The following is a 17224-nucleotide window of genomic DNA, read 5'->3' on the forward strand; positions in this document are numbered from 1 at the left end:
CGGTATTTTTTATGCATCTCCATGACACAGCTTATGAAAAAAATGCTTATAAAATAAGGAAACACATAATGTCATTTGAACAAGTTGTTCTGTACAACTTTTAAGACTTTCCTAGACTCAATACAGCTAGTGATGAACCGTAACTTTTGAAGTTTTTGTTGCAGTTACCCAGAAGATGGCGCCAATACAGATCAGAGGACCAATGCTACAGGTGACATTGAGAGGGGAAAAAAATCCACCTCCATCCCCCAAACTGCACTGCCATCAGAGCTGAAATTTATTATTGTCATTTGACACTTTAAATAAATGCAGTCCTAATTTAGTGGATTTGTTGAAATTCTTTTGGAGGAGACACAACTGCCAATATTGAGTAAGTATGGAAACAGAACAAAGCATCTATCTAGTCTATTCAGTGACCAGCGGACAGATGAATGACTTTGCTGTACACATCCTTAAAATTAACACTGTTTTAAATAATTTTGTACCAGGATGTCGCAGAGTGTGTTTGTGTGTTTTTTTTGTTTTTTTTTTTTTTTTGTTTTTTAAAACCAAAAATACCCCATTCATGGTATCAAGACAATTCTTTATCACAGTAAAAAATAAATAAATACAAAACCAAAACAAAACACTCAGGAGAGAAGCAGCTGCAGGAATAAAAGCCAACAGTCATCCTTCTCTCGGAGCTTGTTCCCTACAGTTTTGTGACAGGCCTAGCATTGAACAGCTGTGTGAAGAAACTGTTGCAAGGAGTTTTTCTTCTTCCATGCTACTTCTACTCTACTTCATTTTCCAAATACTGTTTTTTCACCCTGTTTTGGTGGAAAGACCAAAGCAGAGCAGTCAGAAATCTTGCATCACACCGCAGTGAGGACGATGCACACTGACCAACACAACTGTGCTCTACCTTCTTCCTAAAACACTTCCCTTCACAGGATGAAGAGGCACCTGACCCTTCTTCATCTCCTCTTTACCACTTCCTCCTCCCCCATGTGCTTTTCCCCACAACACCGAGGATATACATATGTGAAGTCCCTGTAAATAGGAACCAAGCTCAGCACTTACAATGACATCACATTCAATTGTCTTTGGGCCAAGAGAACTTACGTTGCTGGACTTCAATGAATATCTGTAGGTCACCTGAGCAATGGTAACTAACATGTGGGCTCTTACTCAAAACAAGCATGAAGTAAAATGCCTTACTTTAAGCATCTACTACAAAGAAGTTGATTTTTCCGCAGGCCATCAGTTACTGAGGTTTGAGTGATAAGCTTCTGAATTCTCCCACACTGCTAACATCAGGGACATGAATTTCCATATACTGAATACATCTCTACCCTCCCATCCTGCAGCAATTTTGAGACAATTTTGGAATTTAGTTTGGGAATTTAATTTTGGTATTTTCATTTAGAATACTTCACTTCCTAAGGGAGGTGACTTCCATGGTTTCCATGAATTACAAAGCATGTTAATCTAAATGAAGTCTCCTCAGAAAACAAAATTCCATTACATTCCCACATGCAGGAATTAATATACCCTTAAATCAGAAAAGCCCCTTCTGGCAACTCCCTTTCCAGCAATACTTTCTGTCCTCTTATGACAAGGACTTACTTGGGATTTGTTTTATAGTGTATTTGAGTTTGTAGGAAATGAAAAATGAAAGCAGACCAGTGTCATAAGTTTAGATCTCTGGAGGGTTTATGAGCCTTCTTGTCAGAAAGTCAAGCAAAACCAGCTAACGTCGAAGACAGAAGGAAGCTTTGCTTGATCCAGTGTCCGATGCATTCCCATATGCATTTCAGAGGCCCGTAACAAAAAAAGCACCACCATTCACTCTTGCTCATTGGGTTATATTCCCTTTTCCCTGGGCTCCACCACATGTTCTTGATGCAGGTTCCCTTTGGACCTCAGCTGATCTGCTGCCTTATGTTTCCTCTCTTCCTCTGCCTGGCAAGTATTCAAACACCTTAAAAATGTTAGGCCTTTATGGGCAAGAGAAGGGTGAGCCTGGCATCTTCAACATGGTGATGAGCCCCTGCTCCGTGTAGGACATTGCAAAGGCTTTATCTAATGAGAAGAGAAAACACTGCATTCTGCACAAGCAACAGAGCAGCACTGCATAAGCTCAGAAGGACACAGCAGCTTGATCGCCTCAGGGAAAAGGAGCACGCGTTGTCATAAAGTCACTGAGAGATAAGTAATTGCCCAGTCTGTGTACATTACACAGCTGGAAGATACACTTCTGCTATAATCCCTGCTGCACGCATCCACAGAAACAGCATAATCGCATACAAATAAGGTCAGAACTTGAAAAGCCACTTCTAGCTCTGGCCTCAAGGACTCTAATACAGATGTCTGCAATGTCATCTGAGAAACCAGGTTTATATAACTCGCTCCAGTGCCTTCCATGCCAAACAGCCTCCCATGATCCTTTTTATCCTCCCAGAACTCCTTTAATGCTAACTGATTAAACTACAAAGTCTACTGCAAAGATGACAGGCCTCCTGATGTCCTGCTCCTAGGTGTCAGGGCCTCACCAGACTCTTTTCATTTGCCCAAGGCAATCTTCTCTCTTTTCAGCGATTTGCTAAGTCTTATTCTTCCAATGCCCCCAGAACCACTTCCACCAAAACACACCAGCTACATGAGAACTGCTTCTATTACTCTGTAACAGGCTGAGGCCCAGAATGTCCTGTCCTCCTTCCACAGTAAGGACATTTCCAAGTAGATCACTGGCAGAGTATAATCGATGCAAGTGAGATCAAAAAGCCAAAGTATCAAAGGCAAAACTTACTGAAATCAAAGCTGAAGAAACACAGGTCTGCCTTTTGGAGAAAGCCATTAACTGCTCACTTTTCCATTGTAACGATTCAGCTGGGGGAGCTAGAGGGCAATTTGTTCATAGGTTAATTGCAGCTGGGACTTCTTGGAAGGGTGGAAGGCTGATACTGTGGGCAGAGCTTGCTGGCCTGATTTTAAAAAAACATGCACTGCGTTTACTGTATGTATTTGTAGTTGAAACTTTTTGTTTTGTTTTGTTTACACTTGATGGCAATTTTTGTAACTAGTTTGCTGTCCAGTTAATCATTCTCAGTTACAAATACGAGAGCAATTTTCTTGAAGAATTTCTGTAACATTTTGCAAGTCCAAAATGTAACAGGTCAAAACATCTGAAGAACATTGCGCAAGTCCCCTTGCAGTAATGTATTACTACCCCCAAACTGACCTGGACAAGGCCTTGAAATTGAAACACAAGCTAGCAGACTGATGGTGTTCTGAGTAACATACCTGAGGCATTCTATGTTGTATTTGTGCCTACAGATGGATTACAAGCCTCTGCATCTAACATAAGCCATCACCGAAAAATACTCCAATTATGAATAAATCAGTAGACTTGAATATTTGAAACCACTGACAGAAGTACTAGAACTAGAAAAGCAACTGAAAACTTCGCTCCACTGTTCAACCATCACAGTGAGATTTAAAAGTTTCAATGAGGGTCTGTGAAGACAAACATTTACTAGTGTATCTCATGACTCCCCTTGGTTCTTAAACCAGCCCACATCCCTGTGACACTCTGAACAACAGTAAAATTCTCTAAAGTATGCCTAGATGAGTTATTTTCGGATGCTTGGATGACTGTAGCATAAGACTGTTCCAACCAAGTCTTTCTCTATTGAGCAATCACATAGAAACGTGTGACATAGAAAACATAATAACAGTTTTATGTGATCAGAGGCTTCTTAATTGTGCATGAATCCTTCATTAATTAGTTAAGCCAGTTTCAAGGCTACTTTAGTGAAAAATGGCAACAAAGTGTTTTAACATGTTTATGTCTAAGTACTTCAAATCTGTTTATTACAGAGTTCTGACATTCAGAAGAAGGAAAAAAACAAATAAGACTTCTGTTGCCTGTTGTCAGCTCTATATTTCTATGACAGAGGATCAGAAACTTATTACCTCAGAGATTCTTTTACTGAAAGAAATGTGAATCCAGGTATTTAAGAGAAAGATAAAAATGGCTATTTCTCAGTTTGCCTGTCCCAGCAGTGTAATATATCCCTGCACATTTTTCACAGAAAAATATCCTTTTCTACGAGCTCAGAATCCAAACTTGGCAAGAATCCAAGCAGAAAAAAGAACAAGGAGGTCACTGACAGAAAGACATGGTGTTGATAAAACCATTATGTCCCAAAGTTGCTGACAGCCTGAATGAGTTAGACAGGAGATAATTAAGTTCAGCTTTGCAATTGCAAATTCCCTTGTGTATTTCTGTGACCGCTCAGCAGGATGACAGAAACATAACGAAGCTCAGATACTAATCTACTTCATTTACATCTCATGCACCACAGTATGGTTTGGCTTCTTTATTGACCTTACTTCTTGTTTTAGTGGAACACTTCTCTGAAGTACCTATGCAACTTCAGAAATACTTTTGAAGGACCCATGTGATTTCAGAAATACTGTTGATGTACCTTAGTGTTATAAAGATGTCACCTATCACTAATGAAAACAAACATTTTGAAAAAACGTCTTGTGGTATTACTGTTTTTAGAAGTGCAGGACAAGAGAGTAAACATTGTTGCGCAACCTACAACCTCTAAATCCAGGGACGGAAGTGGTGTTAAACTAAGCCCTTGGTACCACATAAACATTTTCGTTCACCTGTTGCACCGTTTCATTTAGAAACCCCTAAGCTACTGAAGAAAAGCCTACCAATTTCCTTTGTTAGAGGCTTTTGTCTCTCCACTGGCTAAATGAATAAGTCAAGTACTGCAGAGGTATTGCAGCTTTCAAAGAAGTTAAAACCTTACTACCCTTTGCCTCATCACAGTGAGGGGCTGTTTTAGCCTCCAATCCAGTAGGGCCTTAATGCCTTTTTAGCATATACTCTTTTACCCATTTAGTCACTTCTTTGGCTTTTCCAAGCCTCTTAAACAAGCAATTGGAGAAGAAAGCTCTTTCTTATATATTATTTTTCCAATAGATCTGATGTTGGAATGAAATCACTCAGGAAAAAAAAAAAAAAAAAAAAAAAAGAGGTTTGGGCTGGAATAACTTTAATTGCAGTTTCCACGAGCAACTGCTTGTATCTTAGTTTTCTGTAGTTCAGTTACAAAATATAACTCTTGCTTCCGTCTGTAGAAAAAAAGTTGATAGAACCCACCAATTCTAATTTTCTAGAGAAATTACTGTTGTAACTTTTTTTTTTGTAACAGAATCCTGCATTCTGTCCTCAAAGCACATCAGTTCATGGTGCGTTATCATTTCCACTGGTTTCAAATATTTTGAAAACTCTTTCCCGCGCTTCTTATCCTCACTGGGCAGCAAGTTCATGGTTTTAACGGCTTAGATAGTTTTGGTTACAGCGGGAGAGAAAGTTCAGGAAACTTTTAACATGCAGCGTGGAGGTAGAGTGAAGGTACCATATGCAAGGAGGACAAGAACAGACCCCAAGGCAATTCAGGCATATTCACGGTAACCCATCGCAAAGCGTGCTCATTTTGAGCAAGTACCAGAAAAACACATCCAGTTACACCTTCTGGGACTGTGGCAGCAGAGAGCAGTTGGGTTAACACAGGAGCTGGAAAAACTGCCTGGGTCACGAGTAGTTTTGGTGCCCAGAAAGAGGATTTACCCAGCGGGTTGCGCCCACCCGGGCTCCCACAGGGCGGCTTCGCGCAGGGATGGCCGGGCACATGGTGCCAGCCCCAGCCCCCTCTGCCAGCTGCGGCCGCTTAACGTAGAGCCGTGAGGGGAGGCACCGACTCCCCAGCGAGGCTCTGGGAGGTGCGGGACTCCCCTACGGTCCGGCCCGATGGGGCAGCCGCACCGGGCTCGCCTTTGGTCCCATGGTGGTCGCCGGTTGCTCTCAGAGCGGCAGCGGAGGCACAGACAGACAGACCGACAGACCGCCCGCCGCCCACTCCCTCCCTTCCTCCCTCCATCCCTCACTCACCCAGCTGGAGCTGCTCGCACTGCCCGTGAGGGTTGCTCCCGATCCGGCACCGGAAAATGGCCCCGGGGCTGTCCACCGAGCTGTTGGCCGGCCAGCTGGCCCGCGGGGCGCCCGCCACCAGCCTGCGGGGCACAGACGGCGGCGTGAGGGGCCGCGGGGGGGCTGCAGGCTCCGGCTCCCCCCCCGGCAGCCCCGTCCGAGACTCACCATCGCTCCTCGCCGTGGCTGTGCAGCAGCACCGAGTACCCGAAGAAGGTGCCGGTGCCCCCGCGGAACAGCAGCGGGTACCGGGTGTCCAGGTTGTAGGGCCGCGCCGTCGGCAGGCGCTGCCCCAGCAGCAGCAGCAGCGGCAGCAGCAACGGGGCGGCGCGGCCCGCAGCCCTCCCGCAACTCCGCATGGCTCCTGCCGGCCGCAGGCACCCGGCCGCCCGCCTCCCCGCTCCGCTCCGCTCTGCTCGGCGAGGGGCAGCGCCGCCCCCGCCCTGCCTTGCCCTGCCCTGCCCTGCCCCGGCACCGGGCAGCCCGCGCCCTGCTCCCCGCCGGGCCGAGCCGAGCCGGGCCGGGCGGCTCCCTCCCTCAGTCCCCGCAGCCGTGCGGGGTGTCCCCTGCGGAGGGGAGGGGGGGGACCGCTCGGCCGTGCCGCCGCCTCCTCCCGTGCCGCGGCAGCCCCTCGCCCTCCTCAGGCGGCGGAGATCGGGTTTCTCCCCGCCCCGCCCGCGCACAGGGGTGCTGCAGGACGGGGCACGGCCTCCGAGCCTCCCCCTCGGGCCTCCCCGCGGCCCCCGGGAGCCCCTTGCCCGGTGTTCGGGTTGGGGATGGGGTTGGGAGATAGAGGGAGGCTGTTCCCAAAATGTCCTCGCCGGCTTCCTCGCCCTGGCGCGTTGGATTTCCCGCTCCCCTGAGCGCGTCTGCCCCGAGTCCCGGCGTGGAAATCCAGCCAAGCCCGGGTCCGTCCTCAGGGAGGGAAACTGCGGTCAGATTTGTGCCTTCCTTTTGGAAGTTGAAAAAGTCCTCGTGTCTGTGCTGCTAGCCTTCCTGCCCCTCGGCCGTTGCACTGGGGGGTACTCCCGGGCCCCCCTCTCGGTGGGGAGGTACCAGAGGTACCAGAGCCCCAAAAACAGCGTCCTAACGGCCGAGGACGGTCCTGAGCCCCATCCCGCCCGTGTTGCACAGGACCACTCCCTGCCGATGACTTCCTTCCCTGTGGGACGGAATCAGAACAACCCCTGGCACTTTTTTCACATTTGAAAATGAAATTTCACATTCCTGTTCAGTTTTGCATTCCAGCTGAGTAGCTGGTAAAGTTACCATCCGGTCTGCTGGACTGCACAGGAATAAAGAAAAACTTGAACATCATGCAGGAGACCTGATGCTTAGCAGGCCCTGTAAAAGGCTCCCTTGATCTTAGTAAGGAGCTTGGTTCTGTGTGTTTCCAGAGTCAGTCACTGAGTCTCGATTTAGCTCACATTGGGTTGGGTGTGTGTTGAAATCAAGGCTGTTACTCCACAGATAAACCTTGCCTTGCTGAAGTCCCTTGAATAGCAGGGCTTCCCCACTGCTGCAGTACTACAGTAGCACAGCTACGCGCTATGGTAGTTTCAGTTACAGGTACAAGAGCATAAGCAGTTCTTCAAAGAGGAAAAATTAGTTGCAAAGACTATTTACTGTAGCTGGGAGACATCCACTGTCATTTCAACTGCTGAATATTACACGCATTAGAAATAACTGTGAGATGGTAGAGTACCAACCCCAAATAGAAATTCAGAACATGGCATTTTAAGCTTCTTGGAATAAAAAAAACCCCTCTCATTTCCAGTCAGTTAATCAAAGTGTGGAAAAAATAACACTTCTGCTAAATGCAGAGCAACTACCAGAGTGGGACACTGAGTGATACATCTTGTCCTTCTAAGAGCATTCAGGTGTATAATGCCTGTAATGGGATTAGTGCATTGCAAGGTCTGACAGGCGGTCAGTCAGTCAGCACCGTGTCTTTTTTTGAAGTACTCATGTCTAGAACCATCAGAGGGCTTCCCTGGATAGCACGGGTGTGGAGCAGTGGCTGTTTCATGTAAAGGAGCTAAACAGCCCCTCAGCAGCCCTTCATCTTCCTTCCAACTACTGACATCAAAGGAGTTATGACAATCAACAGCAGCTGTGAATCTGCATTTCTACTAGGCAGGTTTTCACTGTCATTCTGAAAGCAGCAGAACAGGCATGATTCAAATCTGAAAAGCTAAATTGTGGTTTAATTGAACCACCATTTCACCACTATTCTGACCACTTAGTCTGGTTTTGGGGACTTCCAGGCATTTCTCCAAGAAATCATTACAATTCTTGGGTTTGTTTCTTGTTCACAAAAAAGGACACAAAGCTCTATCCCTTGAAAATCAGAGAGGGGAAGAGCCATCTCTCAGCCTCCTTTACCCTGGCAATTTTATGGTCTAGGAATTTCTGTCCTTTCTGCTCTCTCTCATGACCAATTTTATGTCTATCATTTTGAATATAGCTGATGCAGAAAACATGAATGCAACCAAGCAATCTCTTTGCAGCTGTGTTTCTAAACATTTGGGGGGACCCCACCCTAACCCTTGAATATGTGATTTGTTCCTCACACTAGGTATTGCGTCTTATCAACCGGTGTCATAGAAAAGGGATAAATGTACACAAGCTGTTTGTGGTAACCAGAGACAAGTTAGTCTCTTGAGACTGGTGTGGCTGAGAGTTTAGGGAAAGAGAGATGTGCAGCTGAAAGTTACAGTGACTTTGTAGAACCTCCAGTCTAGTGGCTGCTAAAGAGAAAGAGGGCATGGAACTGGCAGCACAGTTGCTACATGACAAGAAGAGGTGGATCCTAAAGCCATGGGATTCAGCTGTTAGTACATAAACAGCTGTGTACTTGGTGCAGATGAGAAACTTACTGTACCTTGCTTATCAGAAAGAGATATCTGTTTTTTCCTAGACTGTGTTAGAGTAGATGCAGTCAGGATTCACCAAATATCAAGGAAGTCTGTGGAAGGTAAATCTCCTGGACTGTGAGAAAACAGTAATTTGAGAAATACTTGAGGTTTTCAGTATCGGTCAGGTGCAGGGCCAGGCAGAAGCAATAAAACATCAATGCAAAACTAACAAAATGGTGTAAGAGAGAATTTGAGTTTCAAGGATTCAGAAAACTTGCAGAAAAGGTGCAACTAACACTGGAAGCCAAGTATTGGTATTTACAAAGAAAATACACATTTGTATTTACTTCACAAATATGGATACTGAAACTATCCTGAAATAATGAAAATAAATCCTTCCCAAAATAATCTTGCCACTATGCTATCTGGACAAGCTATCTCCCATAGTTCTCTGTGAGTTAATAACGCTAAAGCAAAATATCACGGTGACTTGCTTTTCTGCTTGATGTTGGTTCACCATCTAAGGCAATTTCAAAGAAGCTGTTGGGATGGTTTGTTACGTGAGAAAGTATATTAGGCCAGAGCTTGGCAAGCATGTTTTATGGCAGATGCATGCACTTCATCTGATTGTCCTCATCTCTCACTGCTCATGCTTGAATCATACTGCTGTCTCTTACACTGGTACTGTTATGTGACTGAGCAGTGAACCTGATGAGAGAAGTGATCTGGGTTAAAAATAACCCAGCCACCCCCACAGATCTAGATCAGTGCATGTATTATGTGGCTGCCCAGTTGGGTGAGTTGTATTAGTAGGGTAGTTTCGGCCAGTGCTGCAGCTGTAAGGGCTTTTTAAGACTACAGCCTTAAGAAGGAAGTGGCAAGAATCTGAAAGGTTAAAGCCTACATATGTACTTTAAAATGGAAATAGAAGTCCACTTCCCCAGCATTGACCTCCTGCTGGAGCTCAGGTATCTTGGCCCAAACACTCTTCTGCCTATGCCCTGAGGCATCCAGCTTAAAAGAAGTTATATTAGAATAAATCTGATTTACTGATGCCATAAATGTCAACATACAACATCACGCGATCACAGTAACCATCAGTTTCTAAATAAGATTATATATGGTTCTTCAAGATTTAATATTCCTAATGCAATTATGAACACTGGATATTTATGGAGAAGTTTGTCGGGGCAGAGTGAGAAGAATGTAAGCATAACCAGAAGAAGCCATATAACCTTGGCAACAACTTCTGGCACTCTGCTTCTAGGCTTTAAACCCCTAATGCCAAGGAGACCTCTGGTGTACCTTTGGAAAACAAATTTGGGAATTATGTTCATAATCCAACTGGACAATAAAAAATACAACTTTTAATGGAAAATATGTGTATTATGTAATCTTAGAACCTCTTCATTCCCCAGCCCCCCAGGTTCCACAAGCTGTAAATAATTAGCCTGACTTTCAACATATAATGCATTTTCTCTCTCCTCTACAGTAAGAGCTCTTCTAATCCACAGGTACCAGCTATCTTTCTCCCTGATGATTTCCTGCTCATTAAACTGCAGTTTTCCTCATCTTGAATTTACTTTTGAAATTCCATTCCAGTCCTGAAGAAAGCCTGGATTACTGAAATCCTATCTGCTTTTTCCAGGTGTACTAAGTCTACAAAATGTAATTTCTCTGTCTTGCAAGCCTTGTTCTCACAAGGTGCTATGAGTATCAGGGCTATACTGTGACTATAATAGTCTATTAACAGGCTCAAAATCGCGATACAGACAGCTAAAGGCATAGTAGACTAAAGTACATTAAGGCATAAATGCCTAAATCTGTAAAAAGAAAGTCTTTTTGATAAGAACATGCATAAATAGCAGCATATAAGAAATCATATGCTAGAGGCAGCGCTTGTGACAAGTCTCCATGATGTTAACTGTCTAATTATCAACATGTCTCAGCTGCTTGTGTCTCTCCAGAAGGTATTGTGTAACATAGCATTAGTCACTAGTATTTCTTCTCTTTCCTCCATCAGTCTATGAATGTGGTATTTTGGCTTGTCTTTGCAAGAGAACTTATTAAAAATCTATTACAAAGACTTGTGTTTCACCGGCATAGCTCAGAACCCTCATGTCTATTAATATAATAAATTACAGATTGGGCTACAAGTCCCATGATTCTACTTTTACTGTTTTTCTGATGCTGTTTTAAATTTCTTTCATCGTTTTTCTTCTTTAAATGTTTACTCTCTGACTTAATACCCAATTGCATCATGTATTAAAAATGTAGAGCTTTTTTGACAGAGTAATTTCTAAAGCTTAAATATATTTAATCTTTATACCTGTGGTATAGTTGTCTCTCCTACAGAAATATGAGGACACATGGTAGTTTCAGTGCCTAACAAATGACACAGACAGTGCCTGATGGCACATTAATAGCTAATTTAGTAATGTAGGAAAAATATATCTATGTGTTAAAACATGGAAAATTTTCCATAATTGAACTAGCTGGATAGCTTCAGCATCAGCCAAAAGTAGGAACTCAGTTCATATGAATACCATGATTTTCTTTAGTCCCACCAAGTCTCCAGTAAACTTTTAGCAGCCAGGAAATGGTCACAGAATCATAGAATTATCCAGGTTGGAAAAGACTCTTATAATCAAGTCCAACCATCCACCTGGCTTACTGAGTCCCATCACTAAACCATGTCCCTTACATCAACACGTCTCTGGAACCCCTTCAGGGATGGGGATTCCACCACTTCCCTGGGCAGCCCATTCCAGTGTTTGACCACCCTCTCCATGAACAAATTCTTTCTAATGTCAAATTTAAACCTCCCCTGGCATAACTTGAGGCCGTTTCACTACACATTGCTAGTTTTGAACTTCGCAGTTACATTTGTACTGTCCATGGCAGGCAAATACCCATCTTAACAAAGAATTTATGTTATAGGAGATGTCTAGGAGGTCTGTTAAGTTGCCGAGGATTATATGGGGCATTTTACATCCTGATAACTATCCAAGACAAGGCTAATACTGCCTGACAATTAGGTTTTGTGACCTGTTTAAAGAGATACTGATCTGAATCCAGTTTCAAATGGATAGATAGTTTTCAAATGGATTTTTGACCAAGCCTTTAGGATTAGGTGGTCATGCTGGTCATCCGGGGAGGAGAGAGAGAGACATTGCAGCTTACAGAAATTTCCATTTTCAATACTCTTTTAGCATGTATGAATTTAGAGTGGTTTAGATACAGAAATACTGAAGTACATCTCTTTGAATTATTATTATTATTTTTTTTTTTCACATGTATAATGAAAAATTCAATTTCCTTACAATGATCTGCCTTCTTAACACTATAATGATTTTTGGAGAACTTTGGAAACTTGAAAGTTGTTCCACAGAGTAGCTGTTGTGGGTTTTGAAGCCTGAACCATAGGAAATCAGCAGATAAGACTTCACACAATCAGCACCCTGCATATTTTTTGGCTGTGTGTGCCGGGGAGAGAACTGAGAAACCTCCAGTAGGAAATGTCTGCCAACATGTGAGTATCTTTCATCAGAAAATATGGAGATGATTTCATTTTTCCAGATGCATATATCCTAATTTCATGAGTTGTTAGAGGAAACAAGCAATGAGAAGACTTGGGGTCTATATCAGGAGAAGAGTATTGAGATAGTATTGCAAAGATTTTCATCTCTTACTTCATTGCATTTTGAAGGGGTTTGAAAGGAGGTCACTGAAAAAAATAAATAAATCTTGTCTTCCCCTAAGCTGTTCAATTTGAGAAAAGCAATGATATTTTGTGTCTTTAATCATTCTGTCAACATTGCTTTTGTGTAATGCATCCCACTGCTAGTGAGAAGAGAGAAAAATGCTGTAGGAAGAACATATTCATTCTGAAAGTCTGTCATTAGCTTTCTTTTGTGTAACCTGTACTACTCACTTTTTGATTCCCTAACTTGGAAGGCATTTGGTTTAAATTAAGTCCCATGTATGGGCTGAACTTGGATAACTGGTCACATGAATTTTTTCACTGTGTTGCAAATACAGGGGAAAGCACACATTCCTAAAAATCTTCATGAATATGCCTGCTTCCAGCTGTGTCTGTAGCTGCTCTCCTGTTTCATGTGAACCTGACTCTGCCCATGGAGGAGTGTCACCAGATCAAATCTCAATTAGAAATAAAAATGATTAACATTTTATTTCCTCTTCCAAACTAGAAAAGTTTGATAGTTTCAGTTTGAAATTGTCAAAGTATTTAAACATTGGTATTTCACATTGAAATTTTCTAAACCTTTATAATTCACTGAAACTAGGAAAAGTTAGGGTTTTGGTCAGATCAGAAATGTATCTTGTTTTTCTATATTTAACTTTTTTTTTTTTTTTAACAATTGCATTGGACCAAAAAAATCAATTATTCATATGCTGTCACTTGAGAAATTATAGAAGGCAAATATACTGTTACACTTACCACTAAGATTCTCATCAAGAAACTTCATCTTTCCTCTGCAGAAAGTTATATCTGAGCTTGCACAAATAGAATATATTGTCCACTGACAAGCAGAATTAAGCACAGATGTCTGAGGTAACAAAAAAACTTAATATTAGCAAGGGTCTTAATTTTTATCATCCTTTTGTTCTCTCTAGAGAATTTCATTTAGAATCAATTAAAGAAGAAACTTTTCACTTAATTGACAAATAGTGTTTTCAAGCTCATATTATGTCTTTTCAGTGAATATTTCAAAGAAGTTTTTTCATGAACAGTTGTGTTGGTGAAGTATAAGACAAGTTTTCTAAATGATCTTTCCAATATTTAAGCTTATAATGGTGTAATACAGATAATGTCTGTGGCATCCTGACTACAAGAAACAAACAATCATGGAATCATAGAATCATAGAACAGCATAGGTTGGAAGAGACCTTAAAAATCATCTAGTTCCAACCCCCTGCCATAGGCAGAGATGCCACCCTCTAGATCAGGTTGCCCAGGGCCTTGTCCAACCTGGCCTTGACCACCTCCAGAGATGGGGCATCCACAACCTCTCTGGACAACTTGTTCCAGTGCTTCCCCATCCTCTGAGTGAAGAATTTCCTACCCACATCTAATCTAAATCTCCACTCTTTCAGTTTAAAACCATCCCCCCTTTTATTATCATTATCTGTTCGAGCAAAAAGTTGCTCTTCATCTTTTTTATTAGCCCCCTTTAGATTTTGAAAAGCTGCAATGAGGTCTCGTCCGGGGCCTTCTCTTCTCCAGGCTGAACATTCCCAACTCTCTCAGCCTTTCTTCATAGGAGAATAGGTCATTATAATAGATAATCAAAATAAAATATACAAATTATATAATAATAGAAAATATATTGGTATATTTTAAATATATTATTGTATAGTTATATAAAAGTATATTTTAATATATTTTTATATATAATCAGAATAATCAAATAATAGATCATTATAACCAGAATCAGGTAGGACTGACTACATTCTGATTTACAGTGATAAGATACATAAGATTGGAAAATAATAATATATATGTGTGTGATAAATGCATTGTATATCAAATTTCTTCCTTAATATTTTTTCTAAGACTTCTGAGTTGCAAAATCAGGGCCAAGCATAAGTAATTACTTTTGAGTAGAGCTGGGCAGTAACCCCTTTTCCCATCCTAGAGGAACTGCTGAGCTTTTGAAACTTTCCTATCCCAAATTCAAACAAAGAGCATTTTCATGTACTACCTCTGTGTTTTCCATTGCAAAAGTGTGGGTCATCACAGCTGTAGCATTTTTCATTATTTTCACATTTTAAAGCAAGTATTTTAGGTTTGACACTGTTATTTTGGCATGAAAAGTAAATATTTTTGTTCACGGATTTTCAATGTGAAGTATTATTTAGTTTTCATTCTTTTTCAAAATGAATAATTTCTTTAATTCAACTCTTTCATGCAAATTAATTTCCATTTCCATTCCAATCTCTCAACAGAAAAATTCCCAACCATCTCTTGATATTGCAGACTTCTGTTTTTCACTTGTTTCTGTTCTTATGCAGTGTCTGATGACAAAATTGTGTGCAATGTGAAAGGACTGAATTCAAAAGAACTTTGCTGGCTGCAATGCAGGTTTAAGTTAAATAACAGTCTGTTTCTTCTGCGGGGCAAGAAAAACCAGTGAACACAAAAAGCATAAGCTTTGGGTATTTAGCCAAATGAGATATTAGTTTTGCTGGCAGGAAATATCAATTCTGTATTACAGATGCTCAGATATGAATTTATGCAACATTTATCATCACTAGACCAAAATGACTTGGATACATCAAAGATTCCAATTGTATCAGCTTTTGAATACATGCATATGTCAGTACAGTAAGACTGTCATATTACACAAGACCACTGTAATAGTTGCTGTTTTCCAAAGGTGTCTATTCAAGGACACGCAAATGACTAAAGATTTTGTGGAGAGTGGAGGTGTCTTTTGGTCTCTCCCTGCCTCCCTCCCTCCCTCTTATTTGTGACAAAAAAATAGGCATGATAAATGATTGGCAACAGCTGGACAATTAATAGTTCTGAGTCTGTAGGTCAAATAATGCTGAGGCTGAAAGCCTTTGGCTTCACAGGAAATGTGAGCACAAGAAAACAGCCCCCAGATTATGAAGGTTTTGGTTGTGTGTCTGCTGTCAATTGGAGCGTATTCTTTTAGCAGTGACAACGGCTGTGTTTCAGATAGGAAACGAACTCATAAGACCCCCTTCTTTCTAAAACAAAATAAATCAGTTGTTGGAAGAGAGCTGTTGAAGGAAAACATCTGGAGGAAATGCCACTCCAATTTCAGTCTTGTCTTCAGAATACCATAACTTACATCTTCCAGGATCTGATACCGTGCTTCATCAGACAACATGACAATGAGATCATACCTCTGAATATGGACTCCAGGTCACCTTTATGAAGCATGGTAATTGTTATGTCTGTTTCTGCTTCCTGACTGAGTAAATCAGGAATATTTTTCATCCATTCATGAGAAATTGTATCATTATTTTGATGCTAGAATGGAATCCTAGATACACACAAAAATGATTACTTCACAAACTCTGAACTTATGTGAGGGTGGGACCAGACATCTCTAACCAGAATCAGCTCTGAGATGTCAGCAGAGTTGCAAAGACAAGCCACAGCTAAATCCAGGACAGAATTAAGATAAGAAAGAATTACGGTAGAAGGCAGTGAAAATTCTGTGATTTGGTACAGCTATGTGCAATCTGAGACTTTTGGACTTTTTCAGAGGAGAGAAAGAAATAAGATTGTTCTACCTTTTTATGTACCTATTAATATTATTCTAGTGCTCCCTCCATGTATGCTCTTAGCATGAATAGAAAAAACATACATTCCTCACAATATATCTTCATGGATTTATTAGCCTTTTTAAAAAAATGGGAAAATAAAAACTTTCTTGCAGTCTCTCAGAGCTCTTATTGTTAAAATATTGACTTAAAATGTCATTGGTACTGACATAACCTCTGTAATTAGTTATTTGCTACCTGTATATCTATGATTTCAAAGCAATCAGGTCCAATAAAATCTGAGACCCTCTGATTTTAAATTTAAAGAACTTCTTTAGAAATATAGACGTAGAGCTTGCAAAAACATGTCCAGTTTGAGTCTCATCATCATGTAGTCTGGAAGAGAGGTTTTTAAAGTTACAGCTATACAAGGAATATTCAAACTAGACAGAAAACAGAATAAATTGAGAATATACTACTAAGAATTCATCCACTTAAAGGTAAACATATCACATATCTGTCCTTGTTCCTGGGTTTTGCTGAAGTAGTCTTTTTTTCTTCTGCTGAAGTAGGTCTTTTTCTGTGTAGTGATCTACATAATATGCACCATAAGCAATTAGTTGCAACTTGTTTCTATAAGAACTTTGATTTTGATGTGTTGTAATTCTCTCTCTCTCTCTCTTTTTTTTTTTTTTTCTTAAATGGTGTAATCATAGCTTGATGTACTTGAGATGTATGTAAACTCCTGGGCAATTGGAAATTCTACAGACTCAACACCCAATATACACATATGAACTATGTATTAACATATTTTAATCCCATATTCACATAGGTATGTCTTCTGTTGCATAATGGGCACAGATATTGCGTAGCATACTGTTATACTTTTTCATTAACTTATTGAAAAATTTACACAGCCTGTATATGTAGGAATAGTGTATGAAAAAGTTCTTTTTCATTGAGCACTTATCGTACATGAGCAGGTGCCTGACAGTACAGCCTGTACTGAGAAAATACTGACTCCAGTACTCCTGCTGTTATCAAAGAATATTGATATTCAACTATTTGTTACTATAATATATAATTTGCAAAGCCATTGAGTGTTACAATA

At 41.2% G+C, this 17224-nt stretch overlaps 1 protein-coding gene across 1 annotated transcript in view; it reads right to left on the minus strand.

Moving 5' to 3' along the window:
- The window catches only part of ITGA4 (integrin subunit alpha 4), a 37364-nt gene extending 30773 nt beyond the window's left edge, over nucleotides 1–6591 (minus strand). Inside the window, exons 1-2 of the mRNA XM_084524825.1 lie at nucleotides 6164–6591; nucleotides 5957–6078 (exon numbers count right to left, since the gene is read on the minus strand). Of these exons, the coding sequence (XP_084380951.1) occupies nucleotides 5957–6078; nucleotides 6164–6354 (313 nt within the window). The 5' untranslated portion in view covers nucleotides 6355–6591. The remainder of the gene's footprint in view (nucleotides 1–5956; nucleotides 6079–6163) is intronic.
- Between the last annotated feature and the right edge of the window lie 10633 nt (nucleotides 6592–17224).

Source organism: Aythya ferina, assembly GCF_964211825.1.
Source record: "Aythya ferina genome assembly, chromosome: 6".
NCBI lineage: Eukaryota > Metazoa > Chordata > Aves > Anseriformes > Anatidae > Aythya > Aythya ferina.